This window comes from Enoplosus armatus, chromosome 1 (assembly GCF_043641665.1).
Source record: "Enoplosus armatus isolate fEnoArm2 chromosome 1, fEnoArm2.hap1, whole genome shotgun sequence".
Lineage (NCBI taxonomy): Eukaryota > Metazoa > Chordata > Actinopteri > Centrarchiformes > Enoplosidae > Enoplosus > Enoplosus armatus.
In genome coordinates this window covers 27248896-27271979 of record NC_092180.1, presented here as the reverse complement: position 1 = coordinate 27271979, position 23084 = coordinate 27248896, and the positions used below count along the sequence as shown (strand labels likewise).

General features: G+C 42.9%; 1 protein-coding gene across 1 annotated transcript in view; it reads right to left on the bottom strand.

Annotated features, from left to right (window-relative positions):
• LOC139283424 (neural-cadherin) overlaps positions 1 to 23084 on the bottom strand; it is a 263675-nt gene that overhangs the window by 34992 nt on the left and 205599 nt on the right. Inside the window, exons 28-32 of the mRNA XM_070903433.1 lie at positions 21156 to 21283; positions 16782 to 16909; positions 15225 to 15348; positions 8890 to 9070; positions 5510 to 5676 (exon numbers count right to left, since the gene is read on the bottom strand). Of these exons, the coding sequence (XP_070759534.1) occupies positions 5510 to 5676; positions 8890 to 9070; positions 15225 to 15348; positions 16782 to 16909; positions 21156 to 21283 (728 nt within the window). The remainder of the gene's footprint in view (positions 1 to 5509; positions 5677 to 8889; positions 9071 to 15224; positions 15349 to 16781; positions 16910 to 21155; positions 21284 to 23084) is intronic.

Here is a 23084-nt window from a genome sequence, read left to right as displayed (position 1 = left end):
CCCAACTGGACAAGCCGTCCCCAATTAACTGGTCTTTAGTCTGAAATGTGTCCCCAAAGGTAGCTTAAGTCAGAAACACACACACACAATCCAGTCCAAGTGCCATGCGAGGCAGTGACGTGGGGACAGTGAGGAAAGGGAGAGACATAGGGATAAAGAAAGAGATAATTTATGGATGAGAGGTGAGAATGAGGGAGAAAAAAAACCACTTCTCATGTTTACACAACTAGCTGTTTCCCTCCGCCCGCATATCTCGAGATGAAAACGGTTCCACTTTGGCTTGGCTGTGATGCTAATCACATGTCTATCACACAGCAATATTCATTTAAAACAAATCCAGGAGCCTGTGTGTGTGTGTGTGTGTGTGTGTGACATACAGAGAGAGAGAGAGAGAGAGAGAGAGAGAGAGAATAAGTCTGAAGGCCGTTTTAAGAGGGAGAGGGTAGTGGGTAGGTCGTCCTCATTTCAATTTCAAACTGTTTCCTCCAAGTGTCCCACTGAGCATAATTTTCTCCCCTCCATCTTCCTCTGCCACTGCTGCCACGTAAACAGAGAACTGAGATGAGAAGGGCAGAGACACAGAGACAGAGAGAGAGAGAGAGAGACAGAGAGAGAGATGTGAGGAGAAAGGAGAAGAGGGTGCCTACCATTAACGCTCCCACTCCTTCTCGACATAATAAAGACAAACCAAGCTTTTGGGACGAGGACTTAAAAAAAAAAATAAAAAAAAAACACAAACAAAAAAGACAAACCAACCACCACTTGTCAACTCTCTCTGTAGCTCTCTACCGATTTCCCTGTCTTCTCTTTGTTCCGTCCATTACTCTCTGTCACATCCCCTCCTCCACCTATCTCTCCACTTGCCATCCACGTCTCCCTCAGTCGCTTCTTCTCCACTAAAAGCAGCCGGGTAAAGTGTGCTGGACGGCTCCAAGGTTGTTTAGTTGGAGAACCGTGGCTCATTTCAAGGCTCTGTGATGAAGTATTAATTATATTTAGAATCCACTGGGGCAGTGCTTTTTAACCAGGCGCACTCACAGCCACCTGATTTTACCCCCAATTAAAGCTGAACGGAGCAGAGCAATTTGGCTCCTGCCTCCCTCCCTGGGTGGTGTGTGAGCGAACGTGTTCGATGATGTGTGTGTGTGTGTGTGTGTGTGTGTGTCTTTGCAGGAGCGTCATGCACTAGGTGGGCATGACGGTGTGTGACTCCATTTCCGAGTAAACAGTCCCACTGCAGGGACAGTTGGGCTCCCCCCAGATGCTTCCCGTGACCGGCTGCTCTCGTTGCTGCAGCCTTTCGGGGGTGCAGACATGTGCAGATGATGTGTTAATCGACCCTCTTCTCATGATTAAGTAATGGTGTGCAAATGCAGATTATGTGCATATATGACGGGCTTATGCATTTTTCCTTCACCCTAAATTATACTGGGAAATGAAACCAAACTCGCTCATTACCAGCAATATTTCGCTTCACATTCACACAAGTGTTACTCCCTTTTCCCAACCCATATTTTACCCGTCATAAGAGATCTGACCTGCACAGATTTACAGACATTAGATATTGATTTTGTCATAAAAAATACCACACGCTGCTGGGCAAATGGCATCGTTTTGAATTCTTACCAGCCTAAAGGCAGATGAGTGTAATTTATGTTAAATACTCTGTGTGAACACCAGAAGCTCCAGCTTGGCGTTGATTTGAGGCATTACCATGCGTTTTGTTAAAGCAAAGTATCCCATCATTTACGAATAATAAACTTCACCCTCCGTATTTTGTGAACTGCACACTTGCCCGTAGACATATTTGACATTTTTTTCCCCCCCGCGCTCAGTTGACCTGCTGCGCACTGCCGTAGCCTTGTCCTGTATGTCATGCTTCAAAATACCTTGAGTAGTTTTGTCATTCTCCAGGCGAGGTAATCTGCCTCGTGAAAGACAAATGAGCCAAACAGAGTGAACTTAACGAAGCAGTAAAATAGCAAAGCGACTTCTAGCCCAGCATGATTTCAATGACTTATTTTAAATCAATTCATTTCTAGTCAGCAACACTAGCCAAGCAGCAGCCGTGGCGCGCTACTGTGGGTTTGAAGAAACAAACGACCAAACTGTCGATAACACATTTTGTTGTGGAAAACCAACTTTCTAGCTAGCTTGCTCTTCCGTGATTTTGAATTCAAGAGGTTCTCAAAGGGCCAAGACTGTTGGTATAGACAGAGTTTTCCACAGGTAGTTAAGTGTGTGAACACTGCCAACTGCCGCACACGCACCGCGGTTCCCTGCAGCGGCAGGCAAGAATTTGCGACTGCTTCAACTGTGCGCACTGTACTTGTCTTGCTCACACCGTAATTTGTTGCTGCTGTGTTTATGCTTAATGCTTGATGCTTGTCATTGCGGCGTGTACATATTTACTGGCTGGTTGTTAATCGCTGAAAGTGGCTGCCAAAATGAGGGCCACTGTCACCGTGAGGTAATGACAGTGAAGACGACCAAGGGCTGGGAAGCATGCGCCTTTACAGAACGTGATAATGATTCTCGAGTCAACACATGAGTGCAGGCTGAATGCTGATTTCCCCCTTTTTTGCTTGCATTATGGAGCATCGTAATGCTTTCTCCGTTTAGCCTTTTTAACTTTTTAATCTCTGTTTGTGCATAATTGCGAAGAGCATTGTAAACTTTGTCTCAGAGAGGTACGATACAAATAAAGTCGTTTCATTTTTCAGTTTACAAAACTAAACGTTCATGATTTCCAAACTGCAAACTACTCTGGGGCAAATCCCAGCAAATGTGCACTGTCCCCTATAAATCAACAATTAATCAAACAGCTCACTAACTGCTTAGCATTAAGTAGCAGCAAAATGCCCTCATTTAAGAGATTCTTTCTAATCTATCCATTCTTGCGAGAAGATTTCATCCTCATAAGAAGAGTATCAGCAGAATGTACACGCTCACGCAAAATGCAGCAGTCAGTGATAAGGGGGGGGGGGGTGGGTAGCGTGCCGTTTTGTTGGAATGCAAGTCACACACAAACAGCAGAAACAAAGAGCTCCTCACATTGTGAGTTTGCAGCCAGCCAAGAGTAACGCATACTAATTCCCTCCTCTGATTAAAAGCAAACAGAACTATCACAGTGAAAAACATAATCTGGAAGGCAATATGGTTATATTTCTATCAAAGAACATTGCAGGGTTTCCAATGTCTCACTGAGGAGGGGCTCCTCCATTAGATTACACACATTTTCATGCTGTCTGCGCCCAGGAATAAATGCACTATTTATGGTGGATAAATGATGTGAACCCACTCCCCGTGCGGCCGTGCTGAGAGAGCAGTATGACATTTAAGAGGAAATGAAGGAATGGGTGGCGAGGAAGGAGCGGCAGATGGGTAACAGACGGGGATCAGAGGAGGGAGATTGTACTGTCACGGCAGCTGCGGTATGGATAATCATCATCATTTCGGACAGTGATGTTTGATCAATACCTGCGGTCACCGACAGCGAGAGGAAGGGACTACGACGGTATTGCACGATCCCAGAAAGTAAGTCAGGGGTGGAAGGGATGGGGGGGGGGGGGGGGTGGGGGGACCTCCAGAAGAGTGGGAGAAATAAAACCAAATAATACATTTAATGCATACAGTCCTGGCAGTGCGCTTTCAATGTCAGTCTAAATCATTTACACTGCTAATGCACCCTTTAAGAACCTACTTTCTTCAGCTATGAGTTCACACAATGTATTGTATTAGGCCTGACATCACTGTAAACTGGGAGTATATTTATGGTACATTATGGTAGATTGTTGTTGTATTTTATCCTTGGCTGATGCCTTTCTCTCAGCTTGATGGGATTACTAAAAGGCCTCAAATGGTTCAGAATGCTGCGGCTACAATCTTAACATTTGACCATATTTCACCAGTTCTAGCTTCCCTTCATTGGCTCCCCGTCCACGTCAGGGTTTAGGTGCTTCTGATGACTTACGAAATTGTGTGAAGTGGGCTCCCCCCCCCCCCCCCCCCCCCTGCCCCCTCCCATCCCGTGCACTCAGAGCTCTTGTTTGTCCCCGGAGTTAAAAAGAAGTCATCTTTTCTTCTCTGGAATAATCTTCCTGCTGACATCAGACAGTCTGACTCTGTCGAGGCATTTAAATCGAATCTGAAAACTCATCTTTTCGCTTTAACTTTCCATTAGTACTTATCCCTCCGTATTTCAGGCCTTGTACCCAGGAGTGTACTGAGAAACAAATTCCGCCCCATCCAGTTACGGTTGGGGTTGGGGGGTGGGTGGGTTAATGTAATTACATATGCATTCATTGCAACCCAAACAGCATGCTTTCATGGGCACCCCGAATGACAGGAACACAGAGAGGGCCGGTAAACAGACAGACAGGGCCGGACGGCCGGTAAAAACTTAAACTCACTCTAGCTGCCTTTCGAGTGTTAGTTGGTGGTGTGTCTGCGGCCACAGGAGGGCAGAGCTCCAGAGAGCTCCATGTCCTGAGAGGCGACACTCTGCACTCAGCTGACACTTTGTGTCACAGGCGTCTGCATTCGGCTCCCATCCCGTGTTCCTCTTACCCTGCTAGCTCCAGCCGTGACATCAACCGTCGATAAATACAGGCATTCATGTACATCCACAAGTACATTTCATGCTTCACAAAATGTGAGCTGCTCATGCGGAGGAGTTAGCCATGAACCAGGACATTGGTTCTAAAATGACAAAAAAAGTACCCACCAACGAATCAAAGCCGACCAATTAACACGTATCTTGTTTGTTTAACCAGTACCAGTTGAAATAACGTGAATGAAAAGTAGCATTCCCACTTCTATGGGGCACCAGTGCTCACGTTAGCAAGCTAGGTAAACTTAGCTTAGCATGTTGAAAAATGGGGGAAAATGCAAAAAGCATTAATGGCTACAAGGTGCTTAGATACTCAAACAAATCCAAAAATGGTTTTATCCTCTTTTGATAAAATGGAAAAGAATATGTAAAATACTGCCGCAGCAGTATCATTGCAGTGTACATTTCCTTACACAGCAAGTGACTTTAAGGCTGATAACAATTTTCTCATCTCTCTCTCTCTCAGAAATAAAGAATATAAGCTCTCTCTCTCTCTCTCTCAACCCAACCGGTGAAGGCAGATGACCCCCCCACCTAGAGTCCTGGTTCTGCTCGAGGTTTTTCCTTGACGCTGTCGCCAAAGTGCTCGCTCACGGTGGGAACTGTTGGGTCTCTGTAATAACATTATAAAGAGTACGGCCTAGACCTGCTCTATATGGAAAGTGCTCTGAGGTAACTTTTGTTGTGATTTGGCGCTATATAAAAACAATTCAGTTGAATTGAACTAAATGTTTAACTATTCCTTTAAAGGGATATTGGGACATGCACACAATGCAGTATAATGTGATAAACCATGTCGGCTTTAATAACTCATTTTAATTTACAACCAGCTGTTTACAACCTGACTGAAAGTCTGTGTACCCCCCCCCCCCACACACACACACACAGCAGTCTTACCTCTAGTCGTAGGTATTCACTCTGCCCCTTCGAGATCAGATGTAGGATGGTGCTGCTGTGTTTGCGGGTTCGAACCAGGACCTGGATCCATGTCCTCCGGGCCGGCAACGGGGACGCCAACTGGTAATGCACGTGGCTGTGCCCATCAAAGGAATACTCTGGGACCTCTGGTGTTTACACACACACACACACAGTCAGATAGCGCTATGATTGAGAATAAACACAGTCAAAGTTTTAAATGCAGCAAATGACATTTTATCCAGTCAGAAGATGCTTCACTCCAGATGGAAGTGACCTCAAGTAACTTCAACTAAATCAGTTTCACAAGACCCTGAATTCCCCCCCCCCCCTTTCCCCACCACCGGCACATTGCAGAGAGCTGGTGGCCGGGCAGAATATGCAAAATACACCAAATCGAATATGTATGTGTAGTTTAGCTTGGGTTATGCTTGGTTCTTCTTTCTTAGACCCGTGTTCCCAGAAGTGGATTTATGCATGCCAGGCAGACTAAACCAAGCACACCTAAAATGTTTTCAAAGCCATGCCTCCATCTCCTAGCATATGCAAGTAAAATTTCACTTCCACACCTCTCCCTCTTTGTCTCTCTTCCATGCAACTTTGACAAAGTTGAGTGGTTCATGAGATCCCGCTTGAAGGCAATTTTAAATCTAACATTTCTGGTTTCTTCTCGGCAGGCAATATGCAGCTGATCAGCCATGTCTTCTCCGTGTTTTACTGCCAACTGTGCTCATCAAGGCCACAGGGCGGCTTGTGTGGATATATTTGTGGATACAAAACCATATTAAAACCATCAATTTTACACTAATAATCACCTTGCGTTATTCATGGACAGGTTGTTCTTGTTTTTGTTTTTTTTTCCTTGCTGCTACTTAGATCTGTTTTCGACGTTCTTTCTTCCCGATATTACCATGCATCTTGGGGAAAAGAAGGTATTTGTATTCAGCTAACTACATAAATGCAGAGATAGAAACAGATCCCATGAGTATCACATCCATTTCGGAGCCTGTAAACAGACTCAATTCTATCGCCGGAAGCAGAAAGGTCCGGTTCTCTTTGGACAGTTAATCTATGACGATGGAGTTGATTCCGCTACCTTCAGGTTGGAAGTTACATAGGAGGCAGTCAGCTGCAGAGTAACACTATTAAAGATGTACGCCCCTTAGTTATATTTACTTTGAAAAACCATAGTATGAGTATGACAAAAATATGCTGTTTACAAAGTGCTTACTCACACAAATGGACAAGATGAAAAAGGGGCGAAAGAAAAATGATGTATCAGAAGATGAATGGGGGTTTATGAGTGTCAATGCTGACAAACCAAGAAATTCACTTTTTTTGTCAGGAGTATTCTTGGAAGGTACAACTCCATTACTTTGTAACACCAATTCAACGGGCAGAATACGATGAAAAGATGACTTCAAAGTGCTGGAAGAACCGTGGGGACTGCAATGCCAATGCCTTTCTCATATCTCACGGTTGTTCCCAGCATTAAAATCATTTTGGCAAGCGACACATAATGAAGTTCAGACCATGATATGAGCCCATTACGTATACTAGAAGAACAAAATAAATACTTGGCAAGAATCTTTTGAACTACTGCACTTATAAAGCCTCAAATACAGACATTCAGGGATCTGATCCACCAAGCACATGCTATGGAAAGGATAATATATGTACTTTTTTTTATAATATAATAACAACTGCAAACCATGTGAACTAAAATGAAATTTCAAGTATGGCCTATGTATTGATCATGTGCCTTGTTTTGCTTTTCTTTTCTGCTGTTTCCTTTGCTTTTTCTCTCTTCTTTGGTCCTTGGGGAAGTATATTTTATTATTAATTATTATTAGGGCTTGTAAGGGGGACTATTATGATGACATACTGTATAGTTTTAATTTGTTATTATTACATGATTGGCTTTATATATGATGCATACGTTATGGTACGTTCTTTGTCATATATATATGTATATATTGCGTGATGAAATGAGTTTGTATCATGGAGAACAAAGCAGACGCATGGAAGAAATTCGTTAACAAATAAAAAGTAAAACAACAGGCAGCGCAGGACCTGGGCAATGAGCATCATTAAAGACCCCATCTCAGTCCAACAACAGTCTGCGGTGACAAGGAGCAGCACAGAGAAGGTCACAAGGAGCAGCTTTCTTCAGGCCATTAAGTATCCTTAATATGGATGCTGCCGAGGGCCTGCATGCTGCTCTCTGTGAATAACTAGAATTACACAGCAGTAATGAAGCATCCTCTAAGGGATGCAGTCTACTCAAGCTTTGTTCTCTTTCAGGATACACGCTTACAAAACGGAGGTTCCCACCCTTAATGTTTACGAGGACATTCACAATAAGTTCGTGTCAGCGAGATTTAATGCAGCCTTGAACACTTAAACTTTACACTGCAAATTAAAAAAAAAATAAATTAAAAAAAACTGGGTTTGCCCGCTCCGCATCCCTGAGGCTGTGAGAGAAAACAGCCTGTAACCTCTTAGTGCTTACAGGCTGTTTTCCTCTCCAATCCTCACATGAAACTGGCCATCTTGTTTAGCTGGGCTACGTAGCTGAAGCTATAAGCTAGAAAGGCCATTTGCACCTGTGCTGACAGTGAGCGTGATAATTACATGGCCTGTAAATTCACATATTAAAAAAAAAAATTACAATAATAAAATCATTATAACACATACAGCCAGGTTCATATCTGGAAGCTGTTTCAGGTAAGAAACCATCTATTGCGTTGCGATTTGAATTGTGGCTGATAACATACATTTCTAATTATAAAACTTTCAGACCTAAATGCTACTCACCATTATGCTTCAGTGCTACTACGAACTCATTTTCCAAGTGTGAAATATCTGTCCTCAGCTACTACCAATTATGTTTTAATCTTATATGCTACAAATCAACATGGCCTTTGCTGCAAGCATTTAGCCAAGCAGCAAATGATCTTTCCGGGACACATGGATGTCTACTGAGTTCTTTTTTCGCCTGTGTGTGGCCTTGACACGTCTGACAGATTTTGTCAATTTGAAAGATGCAGTCACGAAACTTTACAGGTGTGTAGTTGAGTTCAAAATGAAGGCTGAGTTCCAAGATGGGTGTGGTCCGAGCAAGGGCGCCTGAAGTAGGGGGGTTAAAAACCCCAACACAGCATCTTTACGCCCCTGGCCGACATTCTTTTTAAGTGGCAGGTTACTGTATCCCAGTAGTATGTGGGTGCTGATGTAATAATGTAGTAATGACGGTGGGTCAGAATGTCAACTTTTCTAGTTTTATTTAGTTGTTGATTGTACAATCTACCACAAATTTGATGTATTCCTTTAATGCATGAGTCAAAAAAGGTTTGGCTTACCCTCTTCACACTGGTGTCCTGTGTATCCTGGCACACACTGGCAGCTGAAGGAGCCCCACTCGCCGTGACATCGACCCCGGTGGCCACAGGATGGGAAGCCCATGTTGACACAGCTGCTGTCGGTGGTCAGGCAGCCTGGAGAGCTGGACTGCGAGTCGGCCGGGGAGCCCAAGTCATACAGCTGGATGGAGGAGAGGAGATGGAGGGGTAGTAAATGTAGAGAGGATGAGAGGAGAGGAAAGGAGTGATGAGAAGTGAAAGAAGGAGAGATGGTGGGTGGGGTGGGGGGGGGGGGTGGCAAAGAGGATAGGAGAAAGAATGGGAAAGATGGGAGTAAAGTTGAGAAGATGGGTTGCCAATAAGTAAGTAGCTTACAAACGGGAGACAAAAAGGCAAAGTGACAGCAGAGTAAGGGGATTGGGAAGACACAGGACAGATAGGTGGGGGGTAAGTGGGGGGGGGGGGGTTGAAAAGAAGAAAATAAATTCAAACAGAGTGACAATGAAAGAATTCAAGAAGAAAACTTTCAAATATGTTGAAGGACATGAGCTCAGGGTACCTCTCTCTCTCTCTCTCTCTCTCTCTCTCTCTCTCTCTGCCCTCTCTCATTCTCTCTTCCCAAAGTGATGAAACCAAACACTGGACCAATCTTCTAATGGACAAGCAGCATGGCCGACCGCACAGCAAGCCGAAAGGACGGGGGAACCTTGAACGCCTAAATTTGTGTCCCTCACAAACGCCATAAAAGACATTAATATGTTCAGTCTCCTCTCTGCCTAACTGGACTTTATGAGTTCTGTTGGTGCTGCGGGCGATGACGTGGGAATGCAAAGGATCGTAAAAAAAAAGCGAGTCACGCAGCCAGGGAGCTGCTGATTGGCCCTGACCCCTAGCAAAGGGGCATCAGATTGGTTGCTGACCTTTTAAAAGCTACAGCTCCTCTGTTTTCCGGGTTTTGGACCAGTCATGCTGATTGCTAAGAACCGAAACACAGACATTAGCAATCAATGACTGAAAGACACATTGGGGTGTCTGCAATTGATTTGACTGTGCTTCTGTGTCACTGTGGTGTGTGTGTGTGTGTGTGTGTGTACTTGTGTGTCTGAGCAAAACACTTGGACCGATATACGAGTCGAATGCAATGCTTCTGCTTAAATTACAAATTGTGGCTTCAGCTGAGAAGACTGTCACGCCCCCACACGGAGACACTGTAGGCTGCCCTATTTGCCAAGATTTATTTCAGGTGTTGGGTGTAAAACTCTTTGCCCACAGGAAGCGAAGAACAAATTCTAGACCAAAATACAGCAGCAAGTATACAGCTGTGCAGCGAGGGAAGGTGGCTGAAAGTCCTGCCTCAAGAGGAGGTGATGTGATGGAGAGTTTAATGTCAGACTGAAAGCACAAAAAATACAGCTGAATGACAAATTACATGAAAACCCATCATGCACCCCATGATGTATTAGTATGGTGCTGGCCCACCAGAAAAGCTTCTATGGCCGTTGGCGTGTGTTACAAGTTTGTGGACCCCCCCAACTTGACACGCACACACGTGAATGATGAACCTCTCATTCTGAAAACCACAACAGCCTTCTCTCTACTGGGAAGCTTTCCCACAACATTTTGGAACCCGTCCTCAGGGTTCTGCTCCCACAAGAGCATTAGCGAGCTTGGCGATAAGGCCTGGCTCGCAGTCGGCGTTCCAGTTCATTCCAAAGATGTTGGATGGAGTTTCGAGGTCAGGGCTCTGTGCAGGCCAGTCAATGTCCTCCGCACCAAACCTGATTTTTTCAATGGACCTGGCTTCCTTGAACCGGAAATTTAGTATAGCATTTTTAGACTTCCGGTTCCCTTGCCCTGGTCAGATGCCTGAAAATAAGGTCTGTGGTTAAGAGGTTTCAACGTTTTGTTCTACGGCATAAAATACATCAGTAGATACCCCAGCTTTTAGGTGTCTTAAAAAAGGCGGTTGCTAACAAGTGGCTAAATGAGACTACAGGACATTAACGTCTTCATGCTGAATACAGAAAGTCATCTACTCGCTAGTCCGCCTTTAGAGCCTCGCGTTCGTTTGTGAAGATTATCCTGCTGAACAAAAGGTTTATTGTAATGTCGCGACAGGGAAGGGGCCTTTACTAAACTGTTGCTACAAAGTTGGAAGCAGGCTAATGTCTTAAATATCATAGTCTGCTGTAGCTGAAGATATCCCTTAAATGGAACTGAAGTTCTAATCCTTTAGATTTCTGTTCTGGGTGATGTGGCGATAACTGTGGTTACTGATGGTTACGTTAATAGTACCAACAATCTAACTGAATTTGTTCTCCACTCATTTATTCAGGTTTTCTTCATTAACTTGTCACGCATTTGTAGTTTTGGCCTGACATCAGAAAGGTGTTTTACCTGAAATTGCTTCTAGTGTGTGTCTGCCAAAAGAATATTATGTAATTCAGTGTAGATCTAGACCCTGATTGTCCTGAAACATACAAGCAGCAGATTTGGTCTCAACATTCATTCAGGCGGAATGACCATGCATGCTTTCAACACTGGTCCAGAATGTTCTAAATGTTACTGTTACAAGTCAAACATTCCAACTTCCACTCAAAGCTACTAGCATTCAAAAGGCCATTAGCCCAACCCCTATAACTGGAAACCTCCATGCTTAAAAATAGAGCTGAGTCAAAACCACAGACAAAACCCCGAAAAGCAGTACTGCTAGACTGAGAGCTGAGGGGATAAGGACAAGCAGAATAACGACAAGGAGTTAAAATCAGACGATGACGAATGACAACCAGAGGGGAGAGACCCAACTCCAGAATAGAAACACAATTATAAAATCGAAAAATCTCTTCCTGTCCCTTTTCCCGGACACAGCCCCACATTCGCTCCTGTCTTGTTTATTCTCCTCTTCATCCACAAATAACACAGTACCGTTTCTATACAGCCACGAATCAGACTTCAGTAGGTTTAATGGAGGTGGCATGGTCCTGACATGCTGTGTCTCTGTCTGGCTATAAAAAAACAGAAACATGCATGTGTGAAATACAGAACCGATGCCAGTGGAAAACACGCACGTACATATAAATAGACACACTGACGGTAGACACAGCCGGATCCCTAATCACAGGTAATATAATATATACAAACAGACATACAGAGGTAAAACATGGAGACGATGTACAAAGACACATGCAGTGTGTTCAGTTATTTTCTTTTCTCTCACTATGTTTATTGTGACCGTTATACACCAAAATACCAAGAAAAATTCCTTGTATGTTGAAAAACCTACTTGACAATGAATCTCATTCTGTTTCAAAAAATAAAAAAATAAAAAAATCAATGTCAACTACTTTTACCACATCACAGGCACTCACATCTCAAATGAAACAGATGATGTTGCCATAGAAACAAATGTGACATCTTAGCACATTTGGCGATGATAAGAACCCAGTCACCGAATGAAAATTATGAAGAAAAATAAAATAAAATCATACAATGCCGGAGCATGTCCATCAACATTATTAATCATCAGCACGCCTACTGTTGCTTGCTCTTTGGAGATTTATTGTCCTCGTGTCCACCCACACGCATCATGCAGATTTGCTCTCATTAGTACATAACGTCCGTCCAGCCTCCTGCCACATCTCCAGCTAAGGTGCGCCACACAGACTGCAAGCCTTTAGATTTGCAGCAGGAGAAACCTACTCTTGAGATTCAACACCTTAGTAGAGCTTTAAGGGTCTACTGAGTGGATACTGATCAACTGTGTTTACGGAGGCAACAAGACGACAATACAAACAGCCACACTGACACCCAGACTACTAGACAAAAGAGCTCTAAAAAATAAAACGACCTTAAAACATTTTTTTTTTTTTTTTAATGACTTCATCTAACATTTTAATGTAGATTTGCCGTTCACACATTTATATGTTTGAAACGCACATGTCTGAAAGTAGTGTAAATGTCATAAACGTTGATCATTTTTTTCTATTTTTAGCAAGCAACAGGTTGCTATGGGATTTAAGTCAGATTGAATATGCAAGGCAGTTTGCTGAAAGTTGGTCACATTATAGCAGTTGTGTTAACTTAAATGTGAGTGTACAGTAGGTCATAACAATGACGCAACAAGAGGGACAAATGCGTAGCAAAGCACAAAAAAATCCTACACACTGGATCCTGTTAGTGCTGATACATTAAATAGAACAGGTGTTGGCCAGAAGTGACCGTTAAGTAGTCGGCTCATGTTATTGACTTCCTTCTTATCAATGAGAGGCTCAGAGGCGCTGATGGGTCAAATGCTCATGCGTAGCAGCGCTGTGTGGTCGACTTTGTTGAGCTTTCTGTTGGACGGGGAAAGCCCTCAGTTGTTGCCTACACGTCGTTTGCCGAGAACTAATCTGACTCACCGGATCTAGGCTGTTGGGATAAGTCTGCCATTGGCCGACTATTTCAGTCCGAATTCTCCTCCCCTCACGCTATCTGCGTGTCATCGCTGCATCTCAGGAAAGAAAATACAAACAAGCCAGAGCGTTTCCCCCCCCCCCCCCCTATCCCAGAATGATAATGGCTTGAGCCAGACCTCTCTCCGAAGTGTGGAGATAGGTCAGGCTACGCGAGACTAGCCGGTTAGGCTGACAATTTCCAGACATCTTTCCTTTTGGCCAACGACAAAACTTGAACAAGAATCGCTTGTGCTGGCCACTTGCAGGACTGCTGCTTCAGCTGGCTGCCTCTGATGTCGACTCGTAACGTAAGTCAGAAATAACCCAATGCCAGCCAGCCAGCCTTCAGTTTCTTTCCTGTAGTCATTGCTTTTTTCTTTCATGCACACACGTTCACACTCACGCTAGAAAGTGGCCGTAATCCAGACGCGAGGAAAGATCTGATCGCCAGTCATTCAAACTGCGCAAGCCGACATAATTATGTCTCCACTGTGTAGTTGAAGCCTCATATTGCATTGATCCCAATCATCTCCACATTGTGGTGCTTTCATTTTCAAAAAAGAAACAAAACAGTGATATCAGATATGTACGCAGTATCGATCCCCTGAGTTAAGGTGGTGGAATTGGTATCAGGGGAGAAAAAGCGAGTTTGGTGCATCTCTGGCTTCAGATGCAGTTGTGTTTGGCTGTATGTATTTCATCCCTCTCATTTTAGGGAGTGTTATTTTGTACAAGGCTTTGCTTGTCCTTCACGCGATGATATGGTTTAAATAAAATATGTGACCAGGCTTTGAATGAAGTCTTGGAGATTTGAAGAACTAGCTTCACTGAAAGAGTCCAGCAAGATCCGCTCCTGCAGCACCGGCAGTTGCTCATTTCTCTTATCCAATTTGAAGCAGTCACTGCGGCTGCAAGCACCACTATAGCAAAAGCCAAGTACAAAGTCAAAAGTGGCTGCTGCCTCCTACGAAAGTGTCATAACAGATGAAATATCAGGCTCAACTCCCACCCGCTGTCTTTGTATGCAAAACTTTCCCCGAGCATATCTGAATGCAGAGCACATTTCATACCAGGTGTAAATTAAGTCTTAATCGCAATGTGATTTGGAGCTTTTTCACCGAATCCAGCATTGTCAGAGCAAAACTTTATAAGTGGCAGTGAGCAACAAAGGCAACATTATGTTCTAAAAAGGGTGACAAGTCGCACATTAGCTATTTTGAGCAGTAAGTCCACATCTTTCAAACACAAACATTTAATTTCTGATTTGTTTCACGATTCATTTCATTCTCCCATGTGACTTTTGGTTGTCAGGGTAACCACATCTTACCCTGTCCACGTTTATGTCTAAGTACCCGTTATGTCAGGCAAGACTCGCAGCGGCAAGATTTCTCACTTAGTCAGAGGTTTATTCGATGCCAAGCTAAAAAAAAATAAAAAATTGCAGCAGAAAATACAATATCAACCAAAATGCCAAGCTTTAGAAGGCAGTAGGTTCACAAAAGGCTATCATACCTGAGGCTTGTGTTCACACAGGAATGATTTGGGTTTTGTTAGGGTTGAGCTCGGATTGTCATGGTTGGGCATGGAGTCCTTGACTTTTTAACTCCAACAGAGCAGTAGAAGGTTACTTGAAAGTCTTCACTTGAAGTCAGACTGGGCAAGAGTGGAAAGGTTCATACTCCATTTCACCTTTGAAGTGCATGTGTATTTGAAAGCGTTTTGAGGTTACAGTTAAAAGCGTAAAACACATCTCTTACATGGCACAAGGGCACTGTGAACGTTGAAACCTGTTATTAATCCATTTATCAGTCGGAGTGCAGGTGTGAGTTCGCGTTTGCTAGCATGCTGGCGTGCTAATGGCCGTGTGGTCATGTGTATACGGGTGTGCAAGTGTGTTACCTTGCTGTCCACGATGAGGTTGCGGATGCAGCCGGTGAAGTGTTTGTGCTGAAGCTGAGGGTAGATGTAAGGGATGTCCTCGTTCACGCCACCGAGCTGGAGCACGTGGCTCATGTTCAGGTGTCTGCGACACACAGAGGCATGGATGCACATATATACACTGACATGACTTGGGCCCATGGTACACATAATGCATGCACTGCTATATCCTTGTTGTTTGGGTAGAATTGTCAGAATTGCTTGAACGCGTGGACGTGTCGACACACTGGAAGATTTCATCACACCATTAATGGCGTATTTTAACATTTGCTTTGGCTTTTAACCAGCTTATTATAATCACACATTTAACAACACCATGTCAGCCACAAACAAAAGCTGTTGGTTTATTCTGCTATGCCATTGTATGGCCACTTGGTTGCAGCAGAACAAGCTGTAAACACTCCATTGACATATTACCACCTAATACCACCTAAGTTTTTCTGGCAAACTGTGTTAGCAAACAGCTGCCTCTTTACACATCCGGCAGACACGGAGGAACATTGGTGCTGATTTGCAGTCATTTTTGTGGCCTGCCGATGAACGTAAATTAGAGACAGGCCTGAGAAGAGCGCTGAAACTGAATCAAAAAAAAAAAAATTAAAGCTGCAGGCTGTAAATCCAAAACAATGAGCTAAAACACGCCAAGACGCTCTGAATTAGGCAATAATTCTGTGGGCTGGTCAGTGCCAGCAACCCCTTACACATTCAACTTAGTCATTTGATCCTGTTAATGTAAAAATATTCTGAGTAGTGCAGCTTTAAGGTGAAGACCACGATACCGTCAAATGGTAAAAAAAAAAAACCTCAATCAAGCCTCAAAAAACACAAATAAGAATGGTGTAATATACCTTTATATATGACTCGATGCCCAAGTGCCAAGTGTGGAACAAGAGTCAGAATTTATTCACTTTCTATTAGATAAACTAAAGTGTTTTCATCTTATTGTTCTTGGATCTTGTATCTGTTCACAGCCCTTTAATGGTCGTCACCCAACTGCACGATCACAGCTAATAAATGTAAATACCGTAGGTCTGTGGATCCAATTAAACTCTAACAACCATGTAGTTGTTTTGACAATTGTGACTAGGGCCATGGGTAAATATTCACACTTCACATTAGTGAGAATAATTCGAAAGAAAATGAGTCGGATTGTGTTCTTTTACCACACTTTTGAGACATGACTGCAGCACTTGTATTTAATACTGATACTGTCGGAACGGTTAAAATGTCGCCTTAAATAGTGTGTGTATCTTTGGTTCTATAAATATAGGAAAAATGTAAAATGTGTATTAATTCCACAAAAGAAGCAATGGAGCACAACTTTAAGCGATGCACTTTTTATTTCCGTTGTGCAAACTAACAGTTTGATTAAAGAGCGGGATATTGAAAGCCTATGGCCCCTCATCCGGCAACATGTAACCCTGACACGCGCTCTTCTATGCATCCCAACACATAAAGTCACATCATGTCTTTCAAAAACAGAGGTGTGTATGTGTGCGGCCTGGTGTTTGCGTGTACCTGTCAGTGTTGGGTGTGACGCCCGTCACTTCGCAGGAGGAGTGGTCCTCGGTGGTCAACCAGCTGCCAAGTCCCTCCATTTCCATTACCGCTGCCCCCGAACAGCGATCCAGGGTGAAACGCACTTCCTGAAGAGAACACAAAAACAAGGATACATGCTGAATAGAACTAATGTTACCCAGAGACACCAAATGCATTAATAAAGTCCCCTATTTAAGTGCTCTTTTGCCATTATCACTATAGTGGGGGCTGCCTCCCTGACTCGCATTTCTTTCATTAGCGCATATTACTCTGCTACCTTTCCTGTTAATGCACAAAAAAAAACAAAAAAACAAGACTTCACATCTTAAACCACCATGTTCCAACAGTTGGAATAGGTAAAGGAGAAGATGGTTATGTCGAAGCCATAGCAACCTATTTCCAAACAGATTAAAAACAATTAAAGAAAAAAAGTTATTAAAGATTCTTCTGTTAATATATCAAAAAAACAAACAGGTAACATTAAAGAAAGGAACAGACATGCATTTTCATCACACATACAGTACATTACTGCTCGTACTAGTATCACACTCAGAGGTATCATGCACATGGGTATTATAACAGTCTTTTAAATGACTGCAAATGTAAACCATACCCGATATATAAACTAAGAATATGGTTCCAAAATCATCAAAATGACCGGATAATAACACCCTGTGTATGTTCCAGTGTTTTGGCATACAGTTCCAGCCATCCACATCTGTGATAAAAGCTCTCATATGTGTTGTCAGAATATAACGCACAACTTGCTCACGTGTCCCAAAGAGAAGACATTTCAGTTGCAATATTTACGTCAGATATTCAAAGTTATAAATGAGTGTATCGCATAAAGACCATGAAACAGCTGTCGAAGCGAGAGAAGTTACCTTACAACTACAAAAATGTATCATTTGCTGTGCCAAAATATTTCCCCCAAAAAATCATAAAATTGACCTTACTCTTGGGTGTAGGCATATTATCTACTCATGACAGAGGCATGTTTGCCACTTCAAGCTTTTCATTTTACTGTAATGCAGCAGTAACAGGAGGTACATGTGTCAGCAGCTGCAGTAATACATGCCAACTGTGCCAGCTGATTGCTCAGTAGCATCAATTAGCTTGATGATGTCATATAAACAGTGGCTGCTTGCAGGTTTAAACCATAGACTGTATAACAGAAGTGGACGTAGCCACCGTGACGTCACCCATCGGTTTGTGGACGACTGTTTTGAAGCCTCGAGTTTGGCATTTTGGCTCTTCTTTGAGTGTCTTTTAGTACAACAGAACCCTAACCCTAACCCTTGTCAATCACGAGGTAGCCCCAGCCTAAAGCATACCCTGCTTTATCGTCTATTTTACTGTAAATGGGACCATAATTTACAAAATGAGCATCACGCTGTATTGAATAAGACTTGAAACTAGCGCTTCAGACCATAAACTCATGAGGTAAATGTCTACTGAGGTAATAAATCAAGTGAGAAGTCGGGTCATTTTCCCATAGACTTGTGTACAGCAATCTATCAATGGCAATGCTTCCTAAAGAAATTGTTGTTTGTTGACCATGTATTGTACAGCAACTGTTCCAGACAGAAACAAAGGCTTTGCTCAGGTAATATCTGGTTCATGACTAAACTTTGTTGTATAATGACTCGCACAATAAATCTCTAGACAGAAGCTCCGTCCTTGCTGCTTTCGATGTCACGCCGTCACACAACGGCAGCTTATCCAACCAGGTCACACAGCCAGGTTGGATAAGCTGCTGCCGAATATTCAGGATGAATGAATAGATTCACATGTGATTTAGAATAATACCGTTGTGATGCAGAATAATCCCCGTTGTAATAACAAAAGTCCCAATGTATCACTGCATTCATGCAATTCAGAACAAAGCTACTGTATTAACCAAAGTCTCGGTGCATTCATGTATTCGTTTGGCTGCTCTCGTTCGCAATGCTGAGCAACTGTATCCCGCGTTTATGCATGTGTCAATGTGAAGCTGTTTTTTTTTTTTTCCTCTTTCATTCAAGATACATTTTAACAAATAAAAAAAGATGAACAAAACTGGTGTCTTTCTGTCCCATTGGTTGTCTGGCACTGAATTGAACAGTTTGGCAAATAACACAAATTGAACACACATTTCAGTGACAGACTAGTGACAAGGCAAAGTTGATGGCATGGACTTTATGAAAATGGTTAGCCTGCACTTAAGGTAGCGTAAGCAGCGTGTTTTTGAAGGGGGATTTGGGGAACATTAAGGGCTTTGAGTAACCAGCTACGTGAAGCAAAAAGTCTGACACAAGTGTGATTATTCAGTTTTAGGCTTTAAAGATGCTTTCGATGGTGCTGAAAAGCATATAAAAAAAAGGCTTTTATTTTGGCAGAGTGCTGCCAAAAATCGGACTCAGTCCTGGGCTTTCGCTGAAGTGGTCGTCATTTACGTTGGAATGAGTTTCGGCTTTAAGGTGTCCTAAGCTCAGAGTGAGACTGTGAGGCTCGGCGCTTTCAGGCTGGGTTATATCAAAGACTCTAAAAATAGGATCACTGACTGTCTTCTTGATATTTAAGAGGGCCAAGAACTGTAAGGAAGTGGTTATGTGTGAGCCCTTGGAGATGGAAGAGCTCCAGGCGGTCCTTAGTCAAATGAAGATTAGCTTAATTTCACTCGAATCAAATTCACTTGAAATGATCCTGGGTAGAGAATGTCAAAGGAGGGCTATTGCAATCATTCGTCTCACTCTCAACACTATTATCTCCCTTTGTGCTGTGCAGTGCAGACAGTTCTGCCATACTAAATCACCAACTAACATCTTCCCCATTTGGGGCCCTAATAATTGTATCAAATAGGCTTGCATGGGGCCACATGGGCGACATTTCTGGAACCTCCGCTGTGAGGTTACAATGGATAGAACCGTCATGGGTGAAATGTTGTGACAGGAATCACTAATTGATTGCGCCGACTATATTCTTAATATATAAGAACATTTGCTTTGACATGTTAATGTTTGGCACTATCAAACGAGTGTTACTCCAAGGCCGGCAGGCTCAGCAGGACATTTTTTGCTGTCATTCAAATTGTCCAGAATGCCATGATCCATGTGCAGCGGATTTAATTAAACAAGCAGAATTTTATATTTGGTCTGACTACCCATGTCAACTTTTACAGTGGTGATTTTACAATTGTGCATTAAAAAAACGGCCAAACTAGTTCACTTAAATGGCATGTGTAAATGTGGTGGAAAAAAACAAAAATAAAACAGGACATAAGCATTGCAGAATAATAATTGGAATAGTAGCCAAATCTTCTGCTGGGTGGTTTGTTTTCATTGTCTAGGACAATGTCACTAACAGGCGGACCTCGGAGAAGCTATTTTATTTATTTTCTCTATTTTATTTCTAAATGCAGCCCTTCTTTTACTTAATGAGAGAAGGACATTATACATATCTACAGTATTATATATCTGTAGAGTTCAATGTTAAGTGACAATAAATATTTGATTTGACAGTCAGTTGTTGATCACATGCAGACGTTGATACAACTGCTAGGCTACTTCAAGATATATCACACTAACTCACAACGCAAGTTAGACGTTATGATGTTCCGGACCTTTGCTTGAGGACATTTTCTCTAACTGGACCTCTTCGAATTTTAGTTGAATACCCCTGATCTAGGATGACAAGGGCACTGACCGCAGCGACAGAAACTACATATCCGTTTTTCCAAAATCTGCATCACTGAAGTTGAGTCGTCTTATTCTGGGGCTGGACATCTCCAGTCATATCCCCACTGGATTCAACTTTCATTTGATGCATCTGTATCAAGGAGCATTCAATTTGTGTGCAACACACCATTTCCCATTATAGATGTAGCTGCCAAACCCATATTCATTCATAACTACCTGCAGGCTGCATGAGGTGTCAAACTGAGGCCAAAAGTGTGGGAGGATTTTCAATAAGTGCAAAGCTGCCGCCTCATCAAGCCAACACAGGTGCAGTTCAGCATCACAACCATATTGCGTTAGTGGCTTATTGGCTTTTTCCGCCTCATCTGGAAAGACGCTGAGCGCTAATGTAGTCTTCTTTATAGGTGGTGTTTGTCTGAAAGTGCATATGAGCAATCTCAAAGGACATAAAAGTAAAGGGACAAATTAAGCTGTTCATATAAATTACGTGCTTAAATTGCTAGCCATCTGTTTAAAAGTCAAAGCTTTTCATGCAGGTAAAACATTTCTTGATTTTAGTGATGAGAAAAAAATGGGTTACATGTTTTTCATCTGCCAGTGCAGCTCAGCGTGAATATGCTTGGAGCTTATTTGCTAAATGAATGGTGGTTGGTGTTAAATGGGTGAAGCGTCCCACCTTGCTGTTGCTGCGGACATCCAGCCGGTGCCACCGCCTGTCGGCCACGTTCACGTTGCCTGGCAACTGTAGCACCACTGTGCCCGAGCCGTGGTTGATTTTCAAGGTGGGGGTCCCGTCTATTAGCTCTAGATGGAGAGGGAGAGGAAGAGAGAGACAGGGAGGATTGGTGAGGCTGATACATTACTTTGACATCATTAGGTTTTAAGAAATACTGAGTTTTGAGAGCTGCTACAGTATCAGTAGTGTTTGTCGTAGTATCAGTAGTTTTGGTTCGAAGCTGTTGACAACCAATATTTAGTGCTGGTATTCAAGTCTGAAACCATTGTAACTGACTGATGCACACAGAACAATGAAAATGAAGTAGCGTACAAAGTGTCAGATATTACGGAACGCACACTGACAGTGTCAAATGGCTGATCGTGTCCCCACATATTCGCTTTAATGAGGATTACTGCACAGAGCCGACGTGATGTCTTTTTTTTTCTTCTTCCTTGCATCTCATGGCAGTCCACAAACATCAGACAAAAGTTATTACATTCTATTTTCTGACTTACTCAAATGGGAAATTAAAAGTTAATGAAGTGGCTAAGACTGCTTGTGTGCTCGGCATCATATGTAAGGAATTATGGGGACGCATTTCTTACCAACCAGCATCGGCAATCCGTCATCATGCACGCTGAACTCCAGAAGTTCATGCAGACACATTAACACGAAGCGTCTTTGTGTTTCTGCTTGTGTACTGCGCTGGCTGCAGTGGCTTCTTACTTCACGCTACGGCAGTTTGTATTTAGAGAGACTCACGACTTTCTGCATGTCAATTTCGGGACTTAATAAAACAGGGTCTCCATTATGGCACTTCGCTGAATTATTTGTAGTCCTCTTATGGTTTCCACAGAGTGTTCAAATATTCTCCTGGGTCTATTTTTATGAAGTCAAAAGGATAAAACTGGTGTAATTGTATTTTTCGTCCTGTCATTGCCCATGAAAAGTCTGCCTTGACTAATGCGGTCCATCATTTTAGTGCACTGAAGTCTTTCCTAATATGACAATCCTTCAGCTGATCCTTACACGAATCATCAGTCCACACTCTACTTGTGGCAGCGAGGACAAAAAGTAAACTTACGGCAAAGTCCGAGCCATACAGAATGATGTATTTACATTCAATTCAGGAAAAACAAACGCACACACACACACAACTGCAACTGCAGTGACTTCACAAAAAGATATGTCGTAATAATGTTAGTTTGAAATGACAGCAGTATTTCTCTATTGGCTCTATTCAATTAAGAAATAATAATAGTCACAGTTCATGTCCAATGGCTCATTGTTTGTAATTGTCCCTGCTGCCACCCTGAAGCTGCACTCCCACACACCCACCGCCTGAATTAGGAATTCACTTTCCACCAAAGCATTTGTTCTCACGGTTCAGTTTGAGGACTCCTGTTTGGCATTTTCCTGGTTAACACCTACTCTCGCAAACTGAAATGGTTGCAGCGTATGCTCGAATTCTAATTAACACCGAGACAAAACTCCAGTGTGAATTTCGCTAACTTCTGCACTGTGACATTTTCCTTCGCGCTTGAGTCAGTCGAAGTTGGGAGTCAAAAGAGAGCCGACAAGAATCAAATTCCCTTCTCACTGCTCTTCAACCCGCTGTGTGTGTGTCTGACTTCAGCGGAGCTTTCGTCATCCCTCTTGCTGCATCTCTCGCAATGTCACTCTGTCTATCAGCACTCTTTCATCTCCCGTCTCTCTCTTTTACCTCCTGCCTTGCTTCACTCTTTCATTAACTTTTTCACCATAACTGACATTTTTACATTGTGCTGCTTTCAAATAATTCGCTTTGACATCTTGCCTTTTACCGTGCCTTTGTGAAGCCGCTTTCCTTTTTCTCTATCAGGCTTACTGGTGACATGTATTGAGATG